The 26,011-nt window shown below is 38.0% G+C and overlaps 1 protein-coding gene across 1 annotated transcript in view; it reads left to right on the top strand.

The window, feature by feature from the left end:
- RAPGEF4 (Rap guanine nucleotide exchange factor 4) overlaps positions 1-26,011 on the top strand; it is a 129,907-nt gene that overhangs the window by 34,368 nt on the left and 69,528 nt on the right. Inside the window, exons 2-3 of the mRNA XM_029959556.1 lie at positions 16,672-16,744; positions 17,787-17,851. Coding sequence (XP_029815416.1) covers positions 16,687-16,744; positions 17,787-17,851 — 123 coding nt within the window. The 5' untranslated portion in view covers positions 16,672-16,686. The remainder of the gene's footprint in view (positions 1-16,671; positions 16,745-17,786; positions 17,852-26,011) is intronic.

The following is a 26,011-nucleotide window of genomic DNA, read 5'->3' as shown; positions in this document are numbered from 1 at the left end:
TTTTTATAGTTTCAAGGTTAGAAAAAGGTGCAGCTGCTATGACTTCTCTAGCTAACATAAAAGTCTCAATGGGTTCATTCCACTACTCTCTTAGGACTTCCTGATTTTAGCCAGTACCTTTGGCTTTACTAATATTGGTTATTTCTGTCACCTCTTAAGAGAACACAGAAGGGCCAGGACTGGGTTTTCCAGTGATCTTCAAGATAGATTTTGAAATGTCACAGAAGTGTTTTGAATCTGATCTGACCTTACTGTTGTGTAGCAATGCCCCAAACACTGTGGACTGGCTGTCATCATCTTTGTAGGGCTGCTCCTCCTGGAAATTTCTAGGCTTGGTCATATGGTCTGGTAGTGAGACACATGCAATAGTACCTCTTTAACATTAGCAATTGATACTCAATATCAGCTATATCTATCATGTACCCGTGTAATTTAAATTGTAATGTTGTGCAACAATAGCAATAGCCCAGTGAAAATGTATTTAGAAAAAAAATGCACATGGTAGATTAAATTATTGGTCTAATGAAAGTGTTAAAACTCCAGGTATGTTGTTTTGCATTTGGACAGAATGGAGGCCTGCAAGGAATATATAGTCTCTGTGATGCTGCTGGACAAGAAGTTTTTTAATTATGATGCAGTTGTAATTAAAATTCCAACTGGTCTTTCACTCATGGTGCAGAACACTTCTGAAATGTAGTTCTCATAGCAGAGTTTCTCAGGCTTTCCCCCAGCTTACTCACAATGGGAAAAGGTTTTCCAGATATCCAGAAGAGCCTTGTCAATCCCTAGTTACGCTTCCACCCAAGCTCTTATTTATGTGCCAGCTTGCTTACTTGCCCTTAGCCATATTCATCTCCCAGGGAGAGACAGTGCTGGCTTGCCAGACTGGAGTAGCCCTGAACAGCCCAGCATAATGGTTGAAGTCAGAGCTGCTGTTTCAGAAGCTGCCTCTGACATTAAAGGAAACAGAACTGGCCCAGCACTTACTACTTTGGAAAAGCCATCCTCTTTGAAAAAAGCATTTTAATTCTGAATAAAACATTGGGTTGGCTTTTAGCTCATGAATAGCACTTTATTCCACTTGAATAAATATCAGCACCGACAAGTAACCACATCATGCCATGACCTTATGTAAGTACGTGGCAACATTCCAAGTTAATTTTGGCTGTTATTTCCACAAATGCATAGGACAGGTTTTTGTAGTTACTTGATTCCTAGTTAGGCAGTGCTTCTGCAGATGGGCTGTAAAACAACCTGACAATTATCTGTGCTCTAAGGACTAGTTCTGGCTTCAGATACTGACAAGATCTCAGATACTTCCTTCCCAGACTCTTCCTGAAGACTTTTCGTCTTTAAGGAGCATGTGACAGATGAGTGCTTACAAATGACTGAGAAACTGGAATTTTATGGAAAGTTTTTGAAAGCAATATTGCTTTATTAGTGGGGAAAGTTCAAGCAATTAAAAATCACTGGAAGACAAATGTCTTCTCATCCTACTTTTATTCTTCAGAGTCCACGAGGAAGGGCTGTCTACCGGAATGCAACCAGGGAAACAAGTTTTCTTCTTGCCTTACTGGGTGCATTATTCAGGCAGTCTGCCTTCTGCTTGGACAACTGAGAGAAATACCCTGGACAATGGAATGAAGCTTCCAATGCTGCTGTAAGATCACTCCTGGCACAGTCCCAGCTGACAGTTTCTTGTCCTTGTCATGTGCTGTCATTGCAAAGGTGAACTTTACCATTGTGGTTCCCCTTTTTATAATACTGTGTTGGAATAGAGGGTCATCTTCATTTAATAGCCCTCTTACTGGACTTAGAGGCTTGGTAAAGATATGAGTTCATAGCCTCATGTGGAAGCCCCAATTTGTCATATGCTTCTAGTGAGATTTTTAAAAGGCAGAGCCCTTAGATAACTGTGTTTCTGAATGCTTAAATATCTTTAAATTCTGTCCCTGGGGTCATTGAACATCACTGCTGTGTAGTTTCTGAAATGCCCGAGTCATTGCTGTAAATGCAGAGTGGTTATTTAAGTCATTCTGGTGCTTTGGGAAATTTTGTACCCTCAGCTTGTTTGCCAGTTAAATAGGGAAGGTTATTTTGTTACAGATGCTCTGTGTAGGCTATCACTCGAAATATTAATGTTAGGACGGGTAGACTTCAGCCAGATTTCTCTTGACATTTTTTATTTTGCGTGGAGAAAAGCAGATTGAGGTTTGTATTTAGTGTTTGATGGAAGGCCCTCTCACTTTCTCAGTGCTCTGTTTCTGTACAGCAATCAAATCCCACATACTTCACTATATTCTGCCAGGAAATCTGCTAACCTTTCATATAATATGTAATAGGTTTTATAGCCAGTGCTGCAGAGCCGTTTTCCATGCAGGAGGATTTTCGGCTATTTTTTTCTGCTGCCTTGCTAAGATTTGCAGTGGTGCTTTCTACAGTGCCAGATGTTGTACATAAAACAGGAAATTATATACTATTCTCTTGCTTATTGAGCAGAGAGAAGAATCTACTTTTAAAACCTAGCTGGGAGAGGTTGCTAGAAATGGCAAGTTTAAAGAGATAGATCAATTATGGGAGATGAGAAGGCAAGACAAAACTTGCTTGAATGTGATGAGGAATGCAAAATCTCAAACACAGTTGATGTACTGACATTAAAAGGATTGTACTGAATATATAATCATTGTGGATATATGCAGAGGATTTTGTATTGCAAGATAATCAAATGAGTATTTCTTTGTACACACAATTACTGACACTGATGGGAATCTCAGGAGAGCTCTAATGATCTATATTTAAAGAGATATTAGAATTACATACTGTAGTATTTGTCCCTGAAGGAATGCAATGTCAGAATAATATTTTGTTTAGCAAATATATGAGATCCTTTATCTACATATCTTGATGCATTTTACAAATACTAAGCACATAATTGAGTAGCATTCTGCTGGGCTGTGTTCATAGGCATGGTGATGCACTGGCTACAGAGCTCATGGATAACCCTGGTGCCCATCTGCCCTGCAGGTTCCTTCTGTTTGGCCTACAGCTTTTTTCTGTCAGGTACTGAGGAGCAGTTGGTTTGCCACCATGCTGCCAAGTGTCCTCTGCTTGCCGTGAGGCTGTTTCAGTGTCTGCAGACTGAACTCTGCCGCCTCTCCACACAGGAAGAGGGCATGGCCTGGGCTGTGTGGCAAGGGGCCACCACAAAGCTTGCCTCTGGATGCCACAGCTGCAGAGGTTTAACCATGCTGCTGCAAGGCATGTGAAGAGAACCATAAAGTAACACATCAAACACACTATTAATTCTCATTAGTAAGCAATACATAACATGTGACACTGAGAATTATAGATCTAAGGGGATATGTCTTTTGTCTTTCAGAAACTTTTCAAACATACTAATAAATTCAGAGATGATTTGGATCAGGCTCTTTGTAGCATTTTCTACTAGACAGAACCACTTTAGGAGTTGTTATATGCATGCATGGTGCTGTTCTTTGTACTGTTTAGGGCTATGGTGAGGGATCTAAATAAAATAGCTCTGTGAAAGTTAGAGGAAAGACAATCAACTTCTCTAGTGAGACTGCTGCTCCAACAAAGTCTGTCAGTTGAGTACGAAGTCTTGTTACTTTTAGCTTTCATCTTCTGGTACCTTGAAATGGCTTTTCTGGCCACCATCATTGTCTGCTGCTAGTGTACACTCTGGGAACCTCAGAATTATATCTCTGTGGCTGTAGCTAACCTGATATATGAGCATTATTTGAGTTTTACAGCTCTTAGAAAAAAGTCACACTGGTCTGAAACTGGCGTAACACATTGGTGCATCAGAGCAAATCAACAGGTCTGTGCTGACAGCACTGGTCTTGTTTGGCACCTTGGTTACATCTGCTCTTTTTTGCTCACTTCTTTATTAAAAAGGCACCTTTGGACACTTGCAGCAATTTTCCTTTTTAAGATACCAGCTTTTATCCATGCTGTTGTTGACAAATAATTCCCTTTCAAGTGTTCAGGCACTAGCATCTTTTCCTCTAGTCTGAATTTTCGCACTTGTTTCTGTTTGCAGGAAGGATTAGCTCTATCTGACGCTAGCACTGCTGACACTCACTGGGCAGTGCAGTCATCCAATAGGTCTGCAGGTCTGTTTATGCTCCTTTTCCTAATCATGTCAGATCTGTAGTACCTGTCAAGTTTCCTAAACTTACGTGATACCAGTGATGTGAGAACTTTGTGATTTTGCCGTGAGAAAACACCACCAGGTGTTTTCCAAGACAAGAATATGTCATTCCTATTCATAGAGTTTTTGTTTACTGCTTTTGAAACCTACTATGATTTTCTAAAGTTTAGAGCTGAAACCAATTCCTGAAATTATGTGATTCTTCTGTAGCATGAAGGTTGTGGTGGGGGCCTTTTAAGTCCTGCACATATCTACGTTCCCTATGGGTAAGGCAATGAAACAGAGCCTGGGAATAGAAGGTGGCCAGGACATGGATGGAATGTAGGCTGTCTGCAGGTAGCCCTTCCCAAGGATGAAATTTCCAACTGCAGAAATGAACAGGAAATTTAAAGGCTACAGTGTAGTCAGACATCACGTTTCCCAGTTCAAACGGTATCAGTTATGGTGAGTGAGTGGCATACTTGGGAATATGGCAGTGATCTCCTGAGACCTAATCTTCAATATTAGCTAGTAGACAATATGCCTTCCTATCGGAAGATACATGATCATTAGTGCTGTTCAGTTTTGCTGAAGCCAGAGAAACTGTTAATTGATGTCAGCTGGGGATCCATTCCAACACAGGTGTATGTAATGAACTTTAACTCCATGAGAGATATGCAAATGATAACCACGTACAAAAGACAGAGATAACAATGTCTATATTATCTAAGAGCTATGAAGATTTTTACAGAGGTCTGAAGTTTATAAAACTTAAGAGACAGTATAATGCTAAATTATGTTCCCTGATGTTCCCTGAACAAGTAGCTATCAGTATGCAGGGAAATACTTATAAAATGAAAAATAGCCAGTTAAGTATGTTAGGCATACATGTGCAGCCTCCTCATTCTGTAACACTGAATCCCCCTCAGTACTAACAAAGGAAAACAGGTCAGATAAACATATTCTTGTTTTGTTTTCAGTGTGTTAAAATATGGTTTGCAAAACTTGTTTTGAAGTTGTAAGGTACCAGAAGAATTATGTGAAGTGGATTTAGATGCAAAGCCATCTTTTTCTCTCTTTTAATGAAACCTTTCTTAAAAGCTGTTTTATAATTACACTTGTGGCTTGATGGATAATGCCTTGTTCTCATATGCAAGTCATTTGATTCCTCTGGTGCCTTATAACACTCAAGAACCATGGACTCTTGCCGTGTGACTCATGCTGTAGCTTATTTTACTGTATATTCTATATAAAGACTTTCTTTGAAGGTGAGTGGATATACAGTATCAAAGTGACAATAACAGCTTTGTCTGTCTTGCTTCACAACAGAGAAAGAACCCTACAAAAATAGACTGAAGTGTAGGATGTTGCTAATGAGGTAGCCCTTCAATTAAGATGTCTTCTAGCTCTGGTATTACCAATGATCTCATCTTATTTTCTAGAGGGACTGAAAGTCTCATCCCAGTATAGAATACACTTGCTTCAAGAATTAATAGTTTTTCTTGCTGTCAGAAAAGGGTGAAGTATAGCAGATTACTTCTCAATAAAACCTGCCATTCTTCTCTCAGGAATGCATGAATGCTCAGGTATATTTTTCACCACTGCAACAGCAGGCAATAGCAATGCATTCCAAGCCAGAGCTGTTTGTTTCAGGTGCTTAGCACATTCAATACTGGTGTCCACACAAACCTGAAAAATTGCAACTTTAGGACGTCTGTGCATGGTCTTAATGAAAACACCAAATTTTTTTCTGGGAGAGTCTTAGTGCTTTCTCACTGCCCCTCAGATGTGGAATATCCTTGCCAAATTGCCTCAGAACCGCTGTGTTGTTACATTCGTAGTATGTGGCTAAGTTTAATGGTCTGTTAGTGAGTCTTCAGCAACCTCCTTTCTCTTACAGTTGATTGTTTATAGTCTTTCATAGTCCTCATCATCATCACCATCATTTGTGTAGTCCTCCTATGTTAGCTTAATGGTAATAGCTGTGTCTCTTTTAATCTGGTTATATCTAGTTAAGAACTCTGTTTGGGACAGTGTTGGCTCTTTATTAGTTGTTTCCTTTTTTGCAGATATAGGTTCAGTGCACAAAGAGTATAACAAATGTCATTCTTTCAGATGAGAAAGTGTTTCCTAAGGCATTTTTGTTTCAGCCTTTAGAGGTCTGTCCTGCAATGGATGCCAAAGCTGTGAACTTCTTGTTCTCAGTTACCTCATGCTCCAGTATAATTGTACTTGCTTTATGTGAAAAAAAGAGAATAAAAATCCCTGTGAAACATCTTCTTCTTTTGTTTAGTTAATCTGTGCCATTCTACACCTTTTGTGCTGTGCTACTTGCCTGCTCACATCCTGCCTCTGAGTGCACTCTGGGCATTTCTGTTGGGGAGGAGGAAGAGACAGGATCCGAGCTTTTATTTTGTGTGGAGAAGTTAGCAAAGCTGGACCCCAGATAAGCTGATTTCAGGGTTCTGTTGGACAAAGGAGGAGGCTGATGTTATACTTTTCTCCTTCCACCCTCTTTCTTTTTTATTCACTTTAGTTTCACAGTTTACCCTTCATTATCTTGCGAGTTGTCTCCATTATTTTCATGTTCCTCTTGTTTCATTTTTCTCTTTTGGTCATGTATAGGTTCAACTTTAACATCTCTTTAGTATTTTTTCCACTTAAGAAAGTCTACAGTGCATCTTCATTACTGTGCTTTGCTGCATATCTTAAATGCTGCTTTAATCTTGGTGAGAGATAACATGACAGATCATAGGTAGAATGAAGGCTGATAGTGAGGAATGAAAATCAAGTTGACCATTTTTTTATGATTATATATTGTACTGTGAAAGAAACTACCATTCAGGAAATGAAAGAAATAGAAAACAAAAGATTTTTAATGCAGAATTCCTGCCCACAGTGAAGTGTCAGCTAGTCAAACTAGGCTACATAGTTGATGCTCAGCTCAAGTGGAAAAAATCAACAATTTGAGTAATTTTTAAATGGTAACCAAAAGGATTTTTTTTTTTACCTAGCTGAATTAATCTGTGAGAATGTTGTGTAATTTCTTTAAACAAGACACTCCTCAGAATCATAGAGTAGTTTGGTCTCTGCTTTGCTTGTACTATTTTAATCCTTCAAAACTCACATATTCTATCCTACTTTCTTCTAATTTTGCTTATAATTGACATCCCAGAGCCACATCATGAAAATATTGCAAACATTTACAATGCCTCACTGTGGAAAATAGAGATTAAGCTTGTGATTGGATAGCTGGCAAAGACTTGATGTTGTATTATGTGCTGTTCATCTTAATCTCCAGAATCTTTAAGCCTAAACTGTTTCAACAGTAGCCAGATTTAAGGAGTCGAGCTTCTGCCTGTTGTGAAATTGTGTACCTGTTTCTAAGACATCAACATGTAGAACTGCTTCTTCAGTGGCAACAAGAGAGAGGAGGGAGTTAATTTATTAGACATATTCATTAGCCAGCTCACATTCTCTTTTTTTTCCTTGTAGTGTGCCCTCTTCCCTGAAGTAGTCTATTCACTCCTTGAGGTATCTCCTCTGTTCGGTGGATTGAAGGAGTCTACTTAGGCTATATATTGCACTCCCTCCTGCCCTTCACCCATTGCTCCTTAAAACATTTTCACTTCCTTCCTTCTAATTTCTTGCTATTTTTTCTTTTTTTCCTAACATTTAACTCCCAGTGGGACTTTCTTTCTTTCTTTCCCATCCTTGCATGCCTTCATTCCTCACTATCTCCTTTTATCATGAAGTTTGAAAATGTTTCTAAGGCTGAGCTGAAATGAATAATGTTACTTTACTTTTTTACCTAAAGAAAGGGTCACACGAGAAACAGTCACAGCAAGACTCTGGGTTAGAGCTGCAGAACGGTACTTGGTGTGCAGGCTTTTTCAGTCTTGGTGAGGGATTGGCAGCTAAATAAAATGTCTTTGATTTGAGGAAGTCACTCGCACTGACTTCAGTCAGTAGGAAAAACCTTGAAAACTGCCCCATCCGTGCAAATGCAGCCCCAAATAAGGCTGTTGCATTGTTGCAGTTTGTTAGTGCAATTTACCTAATCCTTATGCTACAGCACAGCTGAATTGCTGTTGCTAATGTTGTTTGCATTTCAGTTTGATAACAATCAGTCATTCCTATCCAGTAGTTTTGATATGTTCAGTTAAGATGCTGTTGCATAAGAAGAGACTGTTTGACAGAGTGTGTTTAAAGGTCTTTATAGGGAACTTCACACCTGAGAGCCATGAGATGTGGGACTGCACATGTGGATGTAAAGTCATGTAACAAAACACTGTGTTACGAAATAGCTGAAATATTATTGTGAACTCCAGTGGGGAAGTACCACAGGCAGCATTTATTATACTACACTGTGCATGAAAGGGACTCCAGATTTGAGCAGCTTGGACCCATGAGAGATTTGTGCTGACAAAGCAGTTCTGGTGGTAGTGGTGCCATTGCACTGACTCCTACCTGAATTGGAGACCCAAGTGTTTTGGGGTTCTGTTAAGCGATATCAGTCTGATTGTGAGTGATTTTTCTGCCAGAATACACTGTTTTCTATCCACTGGAAAGAGTAGATTGTGTTCAATCATACAAATATAATTATTTAGTTTGTCTTTATGTTTCCCCCTCTTATTTTGTGCTGTACTTGTTTTGATTTCTCAGCAGTGTTCCCGAGTGAGCTGAAAAAACTGCTTTTAAAGCAGCTCACACTGTAATCAAAATAATATTTAAAAAGCATTGAAGAAAGACTAATGTTATAAGGGAAATTGCATGTTTACTTATTTACAATTATTAAATAGCCTCATTATTGTTAGGCACAATTGAATAGAAACAATCGCTTTGAGGAATTATCCATGAAAAGGAAGCCTTTGATAATAAATGAATATTGGAAGTTGATGTGTGCTTGTTTCTCTGAGGAGCAAAAACAGTGCTAGATTGACCCCAATGAACTAGTTAAGAGGTTTATATTGATTGTATTTAACCCAGACTTTCCTTCCAGATGAAAACAAATTTCTAGACCAAACATACTTCTGCACTTAGAGGTTGTAAATATGAAAAGCAGATTTACGGATCAGCTCACCATTTTACTTTTTCTTTATTTGTTTCAAATCTTCTTATAAAAATACATATATAATGGGAGGGAAGAAAAGAAACTGTTAATTAATTAATAAAACCACTGCTGGGCACAGTGTCATCATGCAGAGACCTTGTGGTGACCTTACAGAATTACTGCAGAGAAGTATGACTTCCACCATTGTCAGAGCACAGCCCGCACTGGGAGGTTTCCAGTTTTTCTCTATCTCAGCAGCACACACCTGGTTGCACATACATTTCCTCAGATGAAGTCTGTTTCATAACACTCATGCAAAGATATGTTGGTCGTATGTATCGGGCCTTCTGTATTTTCAAGGTGGCAGTCTCAGAGTGGGACAGTAACTTGGCTTGGAGGTTCTTGCTGACTTCTTACTAAGTACACACGATCCTTGCTTTTTGCTTGCTCTGCAGGCTAAGGTATGTGACCAGAAACAAGGCACTTGTGTTGCCACAGTTACAGAATTTACCATTCTGTCGAAGGACGTTACAAACATAAATACCTTTCTCGTGTGACCTTTCATCTCAGCTGAAGCTCTGCTCCAGAAAACTGCTAAAGATCAGTCAGGGACACACACCATATGGAAGAAATAGTGTAGGAGGCAGCCTGTAGCTGCCCAGGTGAGGAGCTGAACAAAGCCACTCTCATTCTGTGTTTGCAAGTCTCATATTACCTGTCTTTAATCTTCCTTGTACACTTCTTGCATAGCACATCCAAACCGAGCTCACCTGAAGGAGCATATCTTTGCTTTCCCCTCATTAAAACAGTGTATCTGAAAATAAGAGGTGTGACTGTCTGAGGGTAAAAGGAAGTATTTTGTACCCGAAACTTTAGGAAATTTTTCTTCCTCTTGTCCTCATGTTCTTCCCCATTAGATGATTACAGACTTGGCTTCATCTAAATCCTATCAGTGTAAGTTTAAAGGTTGACTGTAATGGTAAGAAAGATTATGTTAAAATGGCATATTTTTCTTAGTAGTTCTGCTCTTTGTTTTTGAGACATATCTGCTGGCTTTGCTAATAAAGACACAGGTTTACAATTGTTAGTGTCACAGAACAGTTTGAAGAGGTGTGAGGTTCTGTTCTGACACAGAAAATTCTGGCTAAGGTGTGATTTTCTGCCTCACTCCTACAAGTGGTAATGAAAGAGGAGAAAAGCTTTATTTTACGATCTTATTTTGATCTTGTTTTGAGTTTGAAGCACTGTCGCTGACAGTCATTGTCATCTGATTTTAAAGCGAACACATTCAACACAAATCACTGTGAAAAAGTAAATATGGAAATATATACTTCTGTTTTTCAGCCTTTTGGAAACTTGGACTTCATGGTAAAGGCAGTTAAAATATTATTTTTTTTCCTGTAAATATATTATCTATTGTATGTTTACACAAACGTAGTAAAAGAAAACTCATAAATCAAATGGACTGTTTGTTCTTTTTATATTTTCTTTGTCCTCTTTAAAGTGTATGCAATCTTTCCCACCCCTCCCAACCAACTCCTATCTCCACCCAAGTGCATTTCCTTAGTGGATTTCTCTAAGAGACAGAATCAGAGGGCTGCATGATGGCATTTCTAAATTTAAATTAGATGGAGCAGAATGGGCTGTGTAATTTGCTTAATCACTGCTCATGCTGTAATTTCCTTGGATTTGATTTTTTGCAGTGCAGTCTTATCTTTAGGTTTCTATCTGGTAGCCAAGTCTGCTATTTGGCATGATTTCAGAGAGCCTGGGTGCATTTTTCTTCTTGACAAAATATCAAGGGGATTCTGTGATAAAGCAAATTCTGCACACAGAGCTTTTCAAACACGATAAATTGATTTAAATGGGAGTGTGACAGAAAAATATATGCCTCCAAAACAAAGAGATGGAATAAAATCTAAAGCATAGTTGATTAAAGCCATGCAGAAACATTCAGAAGATGGTAAATCAGTAAATAAATCGAAAAGATGCAGATTCATCTGCTGTTATATAAACTGTACCTATTCTGGGATTGGGATTCAGCAATTTCAGTACAGGCATTTCCTGTATTTATTTTATCTGAATATGACTAAATGGTACTTCACTTCTGCTATTTCAGGCCTTGTCTGTCTCATTTTAATGACTTGATAGTCTGACATATACAAAACAGTCTGTCTGTGTTCAGTAAGTTGTGGTAAGATCTTCACGTGGTTTATTTTCTATTTTCCACAGTGCATAAAGATATGGTTTTGCTATTGTAGCATTACATTTTCCTAATTTGTCTTTATTCTTTCCTTTAGAAATACCTAAATTCTATTCCTGTACCTATACTGTCAGTAGCAGTGAATGTTTATATTCTGTTAATGACAAAGGCAAATATTTAGCAATAAGCAGGTGTTCTAGAGTGAAGCACCAGCTTCAAGCAGTGATTCCCCATGTAGTGTTAAACAGCCATGGGTCAGATCCTTTTTGTGATAGCCAGTAAAGTGACGTTGACCTGAAATGTATGGAAATTTCTGATTGAGATTACTTATAAGAAATACACTTATTAATTTGTAAATGTACTAAGAAGACAGAATCTGAAATCAGAATTAGGCCAGAATCTTCTGTGGGTCTCAGAACATAGAATTAGGCAACAGCAAGTGTGCTATTTGTTTTCCACTTTGTAACAAGATTTGGGTAAAAAAGAACTATCAGTTTGGGATTATTTTGTGAAAATCTGTAAGAACATGAGGCACTTTATATTGGAAAACACAAATGGATAGCAGGCAGATGACCTGAGATTTTACCTGTCAGTTAGTTCAGTAAAGAGCAATCTTCGGAGTATCAGATGTAAAGGCAAAGGTCTGGATTTTGAGACAGCAGTCTCTGCTTGATGTGATGGGTGAAGAAAGGGCCCAAAGATCTTCAAGGGCTATTTCTTTTGGGGGCTCTTTCTCACAGGGGCTTTTCTCCTTATTGTTCTGGAGAAAAGAGAAGAAACAGTACACCATGAGAGTGGTGTGCCCTTGTGAGTAATGCTCACAAGGGAGATGGTTCATTGCCAAAATGGTATGAGTGGTGCAGCCAACTTAGAGGAAGAACAGAGTGGTCCTGAGAGCATCAGTGATCAATTATTTATTGTCAGAAGAAAGTAGAGAAGCTGGCTCACATTGTTAAGCTATAGCATATATTCCCCGAGAGAAACAACTGCAGGAGTGTGGACAGCTAGTACAGGAGTATTGCAGAACTCAGGTAATAGTCACAGTAAGAGCATCTGATAAAGTAGTTACTCTAGGTTTTAAAAAATATGTGTTGAAAGATCACCTTGATGTTTGGCCTAGGACTTCTACAACTGAAATAATTTATTTTGTGTTACTCCCAAGTTTGCAAGTAATGTGGGCCCTGCCTTCTCACCTTCTCTGCTGCAGGAGATAGCAGAAATGCATCTAGTGAAAAGTGACACTGTGGATTGAGATTGTGAGTGGGGAAGAAAGAGAAGGAGAGAGATATATATTCGACCAAGCACCTGTTGTGGTCTACAAAACTTTCTCCAGTGTTACAAGACAGTAATTCCTAGTATCTGATCACGTGTAGGTTCACCTTTGCATGGGGAAGCATCAGAAGCCTGACTCCCTAGGGCTACAGACCATCACTACCTGGGTCCTTATTACACAGCCCCTAAGATACCTTTTGCCAACTGGAGAACTGCTGCACTTGGGGGGAGCATTTGGTGTGGAACCTGCTTTCAAATCTTTGTACACAGGAGGTTTTCCCTTCATCAGTCCTGAGTGCTTCCCATTAGAGTGCTGGGGTTGTGCTATGCAATGCACATGGACAACAAAGGTTTGTCTATTTTCTTTACATGTACCTGGCTTATTTTGGAGTGTCTGTATTGTAAAAATCTCTTTTTTGCTGCTTCTTTCCCTTTAAACAGTTATTAGTTCTTCACTACTTGCAGCGGAAGAGAAGGGACTAACCACAAAGATGTATTTTATGTATCTGATGTGTACCAAAAGCATTTTTTAGGAATTTGGGAATAGCTTGTATCAGAATGATAAGAATTGCCTTTCTAAGCATTAGCATACAAAAATATACCCAATTATGTTCACAGAGTAGAAGAAAACCTATTGTAGTGGTGAAAACTGTAGCTAATTGCAAATAAAGTCTTAATAAGAGCATGCAAAGAAACACACTGAAAAACTTGACAATGAGTGGCCTTAAAAACCGTTGGTATGAAAATTCCCCCACAGCACCTTCCCAGTAAGGCAAGCGTGTGATTCTGTTTCCTCCTTTTCTCCTATCCCCAACTGTTCCTTGTCAGTGCTCTTCTTTGCCTTAGGCTATAGCAGTAGTTGAAAAGGTTAAAATGTGTTCGTTTTCACCACTGCATGGATATGAGGCAGTCAGCAAATGGAAAAAAAATATTGTCTTTATTACTCGTGTTGTCAGATTAGATGCAGGAAGTGTCTGTTCTTTAAGCTGTTGCATGATAGAGTTTATAAATCGGTAGAAATCTGAAGACAGAGTGAATAGGTCACTGAGTGTAGTTTTAAAAACTGCTGTCATGTTGGATTTACAGAACTTGAAGACTTCTGGTAATAAACAAGCTTATGATGATTTGATAACTGTTGCTGTCTTTCATAAGGAAAGCCTTTCCAGGCTTCATACCACCTGTGGAATACATTTTCGAAAGCATTTTGTAAATATTTAGTCTGTTAATTTTGAATGATTTAAAATCATTCTATGATGCTACCTATGAGTACAATTTAATTTACTGCATTTTATTTTCATTTCCAGACATTACAGTAACCAGATAGGTCTCATTATCTCAGATTTCAGAGATCTTATGCCTGGAACTTCATTACTCCATCTGAATCTTTAGGCAGTTACTTAGGTCTTTCTTTATGTGCTTAGGTTTCCCAGCAAACAGTGTTTCCCTAACTCCTTGGCAAATAAATTCCCTTTGACATTTAATTTGACTAATGAGGTGACACAATTTTAGGCATAAATTATACCTCCTATGTCAGCCCACACCCTACTGAGATATCTTCATGAGAGACCATGTGTAGGCAGTCCTATCAGTCTTCCCCTCAGATTCCCAGGTATAGAGGGAAGTTTCACTTTATGCAGAGGTGCCCTGGAGGAGTCTGAACAACTGAGCTTTCTGAGGGCATGTTTTGAATTATTTCCTCTCCTTCACTGGCAACACTGCCCACAGGGCTGGCTGTATCAGACTCACGAGTAGACTTGTCCCATGGCAGAGTGGGACCTTCATGCAGAAGATGACAGAGTTGACATCCTTGGCAGTCTGCGTTTTTGTTTCTGGTAGGGTTTGTCATCCTGAGCATGAGGTGGGGCTAAATGAGATTGGATGCCCCCACTGAAGTTGTATATAGGATTCTGGCTTACTCTACCAATAGTTTTTTTCTGAAGCTGAGTACTCAAATCTTTTGGAGATTATATGGTGTATTCTATGTTTTGTCTCATGAGATGAATAATCAGGAAAAACTTTAGAGAATTAATCGGAAGGAAACTGCCATGCAGTTTATGATGGCCGTGGACGTGGTAGAGGAAATAAAAGAGAAAATTACTGTCTTCCTACAATTCAAGTTCCTTATAAAGGTAGATTAAATGTGGACTAATAATGTATTTCTGGGAAAATGCTATTTTGGGAAAAACAGAACAAAAAAGTATCAGCTGAATGGTGAGGAAGAAGAAAAGAAAAACACCCTATACAATTTGGTTTTTATCTTATCCCAAATGAAACATTCCAATTTTCCATCTAAAAATAACATTTCAAGACCAAATTCAGTAGCAGGTGGAACAAAACATTTATCTGTTGTTTGAATGAAGTGTTATTTCAACCCCTTGGGACACAGTTCTGTTTTTTTAATTTGGGCAAGGAAAATGAGTTTTTCCCTTGGTTTATGTGTGTGAATTACTAGTTGAACTGAAAAAATAAGTATTTCTCATGTTCTTCCTCTCACTAAGTTCCAGGCAAGGACTAGATGCAGAGTATGGGAAAGTGAATGGTTTGGGAAAGAAAATGGGAGAGTTTTATCCCCAAGTGGAATAGCATTTGTTTTGTGTGACTGACCAGCGATATAACACAGATTTGCTTCTACGAGTATTCAGCTGGATTATGGGTGAGATTTAAATAATATGTTACTAAGCTTTAGGATGCAATAGCTTGTCTAAAAATAGGATTGGATTATTAAGATTAATGTAATCTTTGTAGCTTTTGTTATTATTTAGAATGCAAGACATTCAGTCTTTAGTGCTAGAATTGATGATATTTTCGTCTCCATTTCCAGAAAAAGAAATGTTAAAAGAATAATTTAAGCTTTGTTAAAATTCAGCAGGCAACATTTTAAAAGTGAATGCATCCAAACAGCTCCACAGAGCAAAGGATAAAACTTTTAAATTAAAATCGTACCATAAAGGTCATTTTCTGTCTCAGTTATTATGTGTGCTTAGTTGAAACCTACATGAATTTCAGCTGATGGATTGTTCAGGTTCAGCTCATTGCGCACCGTAAGGACTGCATGACGTGTTTTATTTACACTGAACATCAGCATCCCTGTTGCCCAAGCTTGTTTTCTGGTGGTTCCAAAAGGGAATTATAATTGTTTACCCTTAAGCATGGCTGTAATATAGTCTGATTGGAAACAAAAGATGTGTCGTTTATTCATTGAATTATTTGTATTTGATAAAAGGACAATTTTTTCCCTTAGGTGTTATTTTTGTAGCTTCCATGAATTTCTTAAGCTGTAGACAGAGCTTTGAACCTTATTGATCATGTCACCAGCATTCACTGAAGAAAAATACCAGTTGCTGACATCAGTTACAATTATGTAGCTTACAGTGGTACAAGGGACATTATTTTTATAGCTACAAAGTTTCATCTGCTAATACAGTTTTTGTATGTGGATACACATAATATGAGGTATTTGGTATTTGTGTTTCATTGCCTTGTAGTTTCTGAAAACCAAATGTAATGTCTTGGAAATAAACATTTAGAGCTTTTACACTAAATCCTGTGTATTGCAAATCTGACACCAAAACTCTCGTGGTACAGGATTCTTATGAATCCTTAATTAACACTCTTTCTCCACCCCTTCAATAAAGTAGCTTTCTAGCTTGAGTTCAGATGAGTAGTGCCATTTCAAAGGAGCTTTAAAACAGCCTTTATGGGAAATCACACCAGTAAGTAAAATATCGATTTATTAGAACCCTTAAAGTCATGCTTTGGGGAAGATGAAAGGGGGAGCTGTTTTAGCACAATTTTTGATGGAACAAAGGCAGTGTGCTCCAGTCAAGAAAGCAGAGCTTGTAGTGTTAAGAGTAAATATACATTTGATTGCCTCATATCACATGTGTGCCTGAGAAGCTAAAGGCAGCAGATACAAAAATGTAAATAGCACATATTCCCCTGAATGGTTTTATACGTCTGTACCTGACTGAATGTGCCATCACTGTCTTTCAGAAATATCGACAGTATATGTCTGGACTTCTCACTCCTCCTTATGGTGTTATGGAAACTGGCTCCAACAATGACAGTAAGTATGAGAACTTAGAAATCAGATGGTAGAAAAAAAGAGAAAGGGGAAGAAAGGGGAAGATGGAAGTCCTCTGGTTATGGGGTTGAAGTTGAAACGTTAAATTCATTTTGGTATTACAACTGTATTTATACTGCATGTAGCAGGAAACACTTTGGAACTTTCCTAAATGTCTTCCCAACTGTATACAAGCGTACATGGAGCTGTACAAAAATCTGCACTCTAAGCCAGGCCTGTTGACTAAAGCTTACTGTATGATGTCATGTAACATTTAACAAGTTATAGATGTTACATTAATTCCACGGAACATGGCCATGAGTCCTGCTAGTAAAGTAAAAATAACAAACTGTCTCATTTTTTTAGTTAGGATGAGCTACACAACTTGCTAGAGAATCTAGGTTAGTGCCTGAGCAGACAGCTTGCAGTAAACATACTACTCTCTGTAGTACTCTCTACTACTACATGGGATAGTGCTGTAGACATGAATCCAAGGGCAGCCTTTGGAACTCATCATTTGCGTAAATCAAGGTACTTTTATTTATTGGCCAGGGGATTATTTAGATGCCAACCAGGACAGTATCTGATGGCTAAAAATTGCATCTGCAAATTTTGTGCCATATGCTGTGTGTTCAATATGTTCTATTTGCAGGACAATGGCATAGCATAGCATAGCAATGCTAGTTAGTGCAAACTCAGTACCACATTGACTTCCAGATACTAAGACATAGATTATGTTAAATAAGAAAGTATAAATAATTCCTATATACATGCTTCAGATATTAAGTTGTGAGAAAAGTACTATGCTTAGCAAGCAGTTTATAGTATTTACACAAATTAGCTTTTTCGTGTTCACAAGAGGAAACTTTTTTCTGAATAAATCTGTTTTTCTCTTTAAAACTCATAGATTAATGTGTATGTTATCAAAATATTGAACCATCAAATTCCCTATTCTATCAATAAATATCTTCATTGTTACTTAAAGAATGTACAGTATTTATTTATTTATTTATTTATTTATTTATTTTCTGTATTCCTTTTTTAGGAATGCCAGATAAAGACAGTATGTCAAGCAGTGCTCTTTGCCAAGTTGCTAAAAATTGTAATAAGGTAAATCACACACAGTTTTGCACTTCTTTTTTTTTTTTTGCTAGAGGGGAAGGAATTCAGTTATGAAAAATGCAAAAGTGCAGCATTAAATTGAAAAGAACCGAGTGCAAATGCAAAGCATATTCTTGCATTTGAGCACAGTATGCAAATTATAAGGATGCTTTAGACATTGTGTCATATAACTGAAGAAAGCAACTGGTTTGGGATTATTAGCAGGTGTACTGCTGCCAAAGTTTGTGTTACAGTCTGGTTTTCCTATCTTTGTTGGAGAGGTGCTGAGGGTAAGGAAGAAAAGCTGCACTGTGACAAGACCAGTGGATAACCAGTGGATCATAAAATTCATGATTAAATCCTATTTTAAGGCTTAACTGAGTCTGAACTGATGCATAGGCATTGTTCTGGCCCTTTGCTCAGGGAGAATTTTCTCCTGTGTTCAGAGAGCAGCTTTACATTCCAGTTCCCCTTTGTAAAACAGTTCTGTGCCTTCAGCCTCACCAGATGAGGCTGGTGAGTTCATGTGAAAGAACTCATGAATATTTCTATGCCTGGTTTAATAGTGGAATATAGTATATATATATAGATAGAGAGTAATAGTGGGAAGAAATAATGTCAGGCATTGCTATAAAGAGTGATAAATTTTAGAATTTTTTTATGGCAGGAGTAGAAAAGTTACAGTAATAAGCAGATGCTTGGATGCCTTCTTTCTGGACACAAAAGTTTAATTGAATTTATTTATGTGATGTCTTTAAAAGGTTAAAGGTATTTTTGTTGCACAAAAAAGATCTCTTGACAGCAGATAAAAACAAGGAATATTTTAACATGTTTCCTTGACGCAAAAATAACTGCTTCCACCTCTCCCTGTCTGTCTGTCCTGCTTCCTCAAGGGCACTGACCTTTCTTAATTGTCACATTCAGCCTTTATTAAATGTATACATGTAACAGTGTGCAGTTCCTTTTCCTACAGTCGTATTCACTAATGCTGTACCACTTCCTGACACAGCCTTATCCTGTAGGAACATAAACATTTTTCCATGCACTGAGTAATAATTCTTGGGTACTTAGCACCTTTCATTCTGTAAGCATTTTACAAACCAGTTAACGGATTATGCCTAAGTGGTTCTTTAAGTTGTTGGCATTTCAGTGGAACACTGGGAGTTAAGTCAGGTCAGGGATCTTGCCTGGCTTCTCAATGAAAGCACCAGGTGCAGAATCCAGAGTAAAAGATGTTGTTTTCTGAAGCAGATAAAAGTAACTGATAGAGGTAAGGAGGTAAAAACATCCGTCTCCCCTAGAAGGTGATAACCCCCCCAGTAATGGCAAGTGATGCTCAGCTGAGGGTAGTAAACACTCTCAGGTGCAAAGTATTTTGGAAACTGAGCAAAATTTAGTGATTAATACCTTTGCCAATAGCTGGGCTTTTCTAGCACAACAGGACTGTTCCTGCACAAAATAATCACTTGAGTAGCAGACAGAACTTGACTGGGGCTGGGGCTGAGGCAGGCTACTCAGTGACTTTTACAGGAATAAGGTCCTTTGCAAACCATATTATCTTTATTTCCAAGACACATGTAAAAAACAGACATCCTTCTCCCTCCCACGCTGTACAGATTTCTGTGGAGGGAAGCTGAGTGAGTAAATATGTGACAGATGCTTGTCACCTTGTTTCATCCTGAAGGAGCTCAGGCTGTCCCATGACAAATGTGGCAGAAGAACCTACACAGCATAGAAATGGTTCATGAATTCTAGTTCTGTGTGTTTTCCATATGACCACAGTTCCCTTTAATTATGTTAAGTGAAAGGTAAATGCAGCAGAGGTAAATACCTGAGTATTTTATTTACTGCATGCAAGCTTCATTCCTGCAGTTTTAAACTGTACAGCTGTTACAGTGCTTACAAAAAATGTTGTTCTTCATCACCTGTAGTCAGCTTTGAACAACCAGGGAGTTAGTGGAATTGCAGGGCCAAATTTCCCGGAGTTGTTGACAGCTATTCGAAACAAAAAATCAGGGTACCAGAAAACAGCACTGTGTTTGTAGATTTTATATATTTTGCTTATTTTTAGGGTGATATATGACTTCCAGAATGATGTATCAGGATAGAGAAGTGTTTCCATGACATCTTTAGACTACTTTATATCTTTAGATTGCCAAAATGATGCCTGTAGGGCAGGCAGCAAATGAGCTTGGAGAGGCCTGCAGACTACTCTGTAATGTCCAGAAAAAGACTGAGTGAGGAACTCTCTGAGATTCAGAGAAAGTTCCTCAAAATCTTTCATATGATTAGAAAACATTACAATCTTAGGCAGAAAGAGATAACATCTTCAGTAGTTCTGATCATTATGCATTTTTTTCAAGGTACCTGTGTGTTGTTTTAATTTTTCAGGGAATTTTATAACTGTAAATAATTTGCTTCAAATGGAATTTAATATATTCCAGTCTGGAAATATGAAATGCATGCTTTTCTCTTTTAGCATGTGGTGAGTCTTTTAGAAGCACTGTAATAGATGATTTTCCATATTTGCTAATCATTTGAGTTTCATCTTCATAGCTTAATTTTTTTCTCCTGTCACATCTATTAGTTTTTGATGAGTAATGTAAGATTTTTCTTTTAATGCATGCCTTGAAATTTTCTCACCATATGGGGATGTTTGGTTTTCCTAGTTCATTAAAATCTACAAAAAAATTTCCTATTTGGAGAAGGCAGCAGAGATTTTTTTTTACCAAATGTGAATTCATTTGCATTTAGGGTTACATTATTGCACACCATTTAATGCAATATAGCAGTTAAATTGAGCATAAAATACTGAGAGAGAGTATACTATTGTCTTCAGTTATATTTTGGAGAATGGAAATAAAGTCAATTTAATGCTGACTTACATAAGAGAAAATAACGCAGCTCCAGTCTTTTTTAACTAGGACAGGCCAATATCTGTATACTGGTCTGTGTAGCTCTTAGTTTTTGAAAATTCCCATGGGGTAGAGTTGGATATGTGAGATGAATGTAACCCTAAAGCCAAAATGACAAAATCAATAATAATTTCAAATACATTTTTGGAAAAGACACAGAAGAGTACTTAGAAAGCATGGGAGGTCGGGTTCCAGTGTGCAGGCAGAATAGGTAGTAGTTCTGGTTCCATGTGTTACCAGCAGAGCTGGCAGCAGGGTTGCATGATGTTTCCCACTACAGGATCCTGTTCTTACAATTTGGCCACTTTTTCACTGTTGACGCTGAGTTCGCCATGCTGAGTGTATGCTCCTGGCTGATTGTTAAATTGCAATGGATCAAACCTCTCTGACACTGAGTAGGAGGAAAACACATAGCACATATTAGATAGCTTTTCCCAGTTATACACCAGCAATCCTGTCCTTTGGACTAGAAGCTCGACATTTGGGACTTATTCTGGAAGTAAGGAATACCATTTGTGACCCCTTAAAAAATAACCGTGTTGTTAAGCATTGAAATATCTCAGTTGAAAGGGAGTCACCAGAGGCTCGTTACAGTTTCACTGTGAACTTGTGCACAGGGGCTGTGGGCGTGGCATGTGCAGAATCCCAGCACTGTTCGGTCCTGGGCTGCTTGGGAATTCCTGTGTCAGTGCTTAACGGTGTGAGGTTTCTCTCAAGGACTTCTTTTAGTTGCTGGAGCAACATTTTGACTATTACAAAGACACACTGACTGAAAACCAGACTTATTTCCCCTGTGCTTTTACACCCTCTACTGGCGTCCAAACAGGAAATGAGTTAAGGAATAACCCATCTGCTCTGGAGAATGTGAGATGTAGGATAGTTTAAAGAAGAGGGCATTGCAGGACTGAGTTGCAGAGACACAGGAATGAATGTGGGTGGACCTGCTGAGAATATGAATCTCCACTCTCCAATGGACGCTGGTGCTGAATACTACTTTCTGATATCAGCAAATGTCTTAAACTCCTTTGCAAACTGTAGATGCCTAAGAGAGCATAGGAATTATCCACAGAAGGAACAGAAATCCATGATTTATAAGTTATTTATTCAAGTAGTAGATAGTAAAAAAATTCTAACCCTGCTAATGATCAAAGCTGAAGTTTCATATTCTTTTCTGTTATGAAATCTTCGTATTGCATTTTGCTAAAAGAGCTCCCACATCCTCAAGAAGCTACACAAAAAAATTCTGCTTGAAAGGAAGGCTGAAAAATTAAGTGCTCAAAAGCAGAGTATTTCAAGATTGGAGGCTAACTGAGCGGTGTTAATGAAGACCTCCTAAATGTGTTTGTTATGCTACAGACTTGATTACCTGCTCACATAAATTTTTCCTATGACACACTTAATTGAAACATCGTCTCACCTCAAAAACCATGCTAGCTTTCTTTTTGTACAACTTGATCTTTGTATAGGTTTAAAACCTACATAAATCTGTGCCTTATTCATTGAAAGCATACATCCTAAAAGGGAGGAGGTGCTTCTTCCTCTCCTTTGTACTGATGAAACCATACTGAACTCAGAAGATGTAAGCAGATTAAGTTGTGCAAATTCATACAGTAATTCTTGCTATTGGGTGAACACTATGTATTTTTTTCTGAAATCTCTCATGCTTTATTTCCATTTGGTTCCTATATTGTCTTCAGGTTTTTATTGTCATAAAGAGTTACAGGAGCTCCCCCTTGTGCACTACGTAATATTCGAAAAACGCATGGATTGAGTGAATGTCTCCTTTATGTTTTTCATGTAATGTCTCTAAATCCCGTAGACTGGAAGCTTATCAGAACTGATTTATTTTAAGGTATTTTGTATACCAAAGCTCCTATAGGATGTGCTGCAATATTCATCTGAAAGTCACCTTTTCATCCATCTTCTTCCCTAATTAATTTGGTGTGGTAAAATATAGATTCCTTTTCTCTTCTGAGTTTTCAGTAAGGCTTAGGGGCCATGTTGACATTTTTGCATTTAAATAATTTGGGTGATTGTGAAAACATAATTTGCCTTTCTATCAACTCTAAATGCATTTAATGCAATTATATAGAAAAGATTTTTCACTGGACAGAGAAAGACATAATAAAGATTTAATCCTCAAAATATTGCAATTTCAACATTGCCAGGCAAATGAATATTCACTTATTTCAATTTTCAAGCACTTAAGTATAGCTCTGGGCATTTGAAAATACACTGTTTGTAAAGATGACATTGCAATTCACTAGGTGCAGCCTTGAAGAGCCCACACAAGACACCAGTAATAATCATGTTCATTCACCATATTAGCTACTCCAGCAATACACACAATCATTTTCCTTCTGACTTCTCTATATTTCAGTTTACTTTTCTCAGACAACTGAAAAGAAAGCTTATCTTTTAACATATTTGGTGTATTGTCAAATGTGGAATTTGATAGAGCTTTAGCAGAATTCTAAGGGGAATGTTTCACATTCTCATGAAATTGTGAACCAAAAAAAAAAATACAGAGAAAGAGAGAACAGGAAAGCAGACAGTGTTCTATCAAAGTACAATGACAAGGTGTTGGTTTAGAAGTTGTAGTATCTCCAACATACACATGAAAACTGTGTTAAAGGATAACTGCTGTGTGGATGATTTATATAACTGCCCAGTGATATGTGTGCATTAATTCCTATTCTCTTCTGGGCTCCATGCCAGAGTCGGTTCTCCTATACATTGTTCACATAGGGTTAAAAAATAATTTCATTTAATTTTCTGCTTTTGAAGTGATTGCATCAAATAACTATGTGCAAATATTTCTAAATAATGTCTTTGTGCAGTCCTGACTGTACCAATTACTTTAGGGGGCTGCTCTGATATTTTGGCACCAATTTCACATATATGAAAGTAATTTTCTTAGAGTCTGTTCAAGTTCCTCATTTTGCTTTAAGTGAAAGTGCTCAGGGTTCAATCATTATCACAGCCTGTAACAATTTGGCTAATGCAGAGGCTGTGCATACAGTCCTTGGCGATGAGTCACACGGTGACAGCATATGGCAGGGGAGATAACAAAGACAGGAGTGTGAGAGGAGTAGGAGTCTGTGAAAAATACATTTTTCATACATTAGTAAGGAATTTCATCATGAAAAACATGAATGTCTTTCTATGTCATCAGAGCTCTTTAATGTAAACAAAATTGTTAGTCGGTCTGCTGGCTTACACAAGTAGACTTTGTGTAAGCTAAATTGTTTCAGAACCACCAGAGAAGGGTTTGGGTACATCACTATCTCCGGTTCCAGCCGTATGGAGATGATACACAGCTGTAGGCTTCCCTTCCAAATGCCAGTGTGAATAGCAGTATTTCCAAGGAAAGCTTGCAACACCCCATCTTCTGTTGTACAATTCAACTCCCTGGTAATCTATGAAATATCTATGATCCGTGATTTCATTGGGTACCCTGACTTCTGGAAACCCTCATGGGAGTTTCTACTGGAAACAGTTTCTTCTGCTGTATCTAATCATGTAATTGAGCACACCAATACAGAACTAGCCAGAGTAGCCCCAATGTGAAACCTGCTGGCCTTTTTCAGAGTAGCAGGGTAATCAAGTACTGACCCCCCAGACTAACCTTCTCCTCACAAAAGGGTTGTGGAGATGCTTGGGGGTAGAACAGGGAAGGCAGTTTGGCTGAAGAGACGTTTTCCCTTTCAGACTCCTTATGCCTAGCTGAATGAGTATTTAGATAAATAAACTAAAAATGGAAAAAATAACAGTAATTCCTAGAAAATACTAAAATTTGTAAAATACTCAATATTGTGAATTAGGTGTGTGACCTTCCTTCCATAGGAGCATCACTCTAGTTTGATCCACTAGTTTGAGGGCACAGCCTACTGCCTTACCTGCCAGCACTGGCAAGGTCAGTTTGATAATATGTATTGTGGAGTCACATTCGATGACTCTTGCTCCTTGGCTGTGTTTTCTGTGTGATTCTCTCTCAACCCATGAAAAACATGCACATATGCTCCATTTATCTCCTGCAGTTGAAAGGCAGAAAGAGGGGGTAATTATACTGAGAAAAAAGATAGTCCTTTTCAAGGTTCATGTCTTCAGGCAAGTCAAGCGTATACAAGTAACACACATTTGGCACTTATATTTGAAACAGCAAAAGGAATTTTTTTGAATCTTGTAATTATTTTCTCAAGTTTGGCAGAAAAATTGCATCAGGGATCTTAAAATCAGGTTCTTTCTAGTCACTCATATCATCTCTCACAGCATTTTGACTGCCTGTCCTGCAATGCATGATGGAAATTGGGATTCAACAAAGTCAATTATAGTTCTGAGTCAGTAAGAAGTAATCAATGTGTCTGATCTGATCATTTAGCAGCATCTTTTTTTGCTTGTGTACAGATGACAAAAGTTTGAGAGGTTAATAAATAGTGGGGAAAAACTGTCCCGTGATTTTGTTCTTTTTCTTGCGTTAGCTAGTCAAGAGCAGAAGCCCATTGTGCTGGCTGCACAGAATAGCACCACCACCAAAACAAGTGCCCAGTTTGTGGAGCTCATTTAGAGCCATTCCAAGTTAGAATTGCATGGGCAATAATGTCAGATTTCTGCAACAGAGATGAAAATATAATTAGCACTGTTAAATCCAGTGATGGTTAAGGAGAAAGTACTGTTGAGGTATTTATGATTTATGACTTTCATTATTTATTCTTTTTGTAAATTTCCTTCTGGAAGAAAGCTTGGCACGAGATTTGGAACATGTTTGATCTTTGTGTGCTTTATCATCAGTGATGCAGCTGTCTTAAAATCAAAGATAGCAGTTAGTGAGGAAATACAAATACACATAACTGAGTTGAATAGTAGAGAAATGAAAAGAATATATAATTTAGGCTCCAAAATAAAAATTTAAAAAAAAAATCTTACTTCCGATATCAGTTATTACACTGCTTCTAATTAGGATTACTCGGACACTCTTATTTTCGTCTCCTGAAATGAAATTATATAAACAATTTGTACAATAACCTTAAATATGAACTGGATGGAGAAAGAGCCAGTAGCTTAACAGAGGAGAGTTATGATTATATCTTTGTAAACCTCTAGTACTGCTTTGTCCATCCTCACTCTTTAAAGTAACTGACTTCAAATGTATGAATCTGAGGAGGCTAAAAAAACACCTTCTCTCACGCCACTCTTTCCTTGTAGCCGTTTGCACAGCGGCTCAGATGGTTACTTTTCTCCAGGACACATTTTC

This window comes from Manacus vitellinus, unplaced genomic scaffold (assembly GCF_001715985.3).
Source record: "Manacus vitellinus isolate BGI_N305 unplaced genomic scaffold, ASM171598v3 scaffold_20_pilon, whole genome shotgun sequence".
In the NCBI taxonomy this organism is placed as follows: domain Eukaryota; kingdom Metazoa; phylum Chordata; class Aves; order Passeriformes; family Pipridae; genus Manacus; species Manacus vitellinus.
This window is presented reverse-complemented; position numbering and strand designations above follow the sequence as displayed.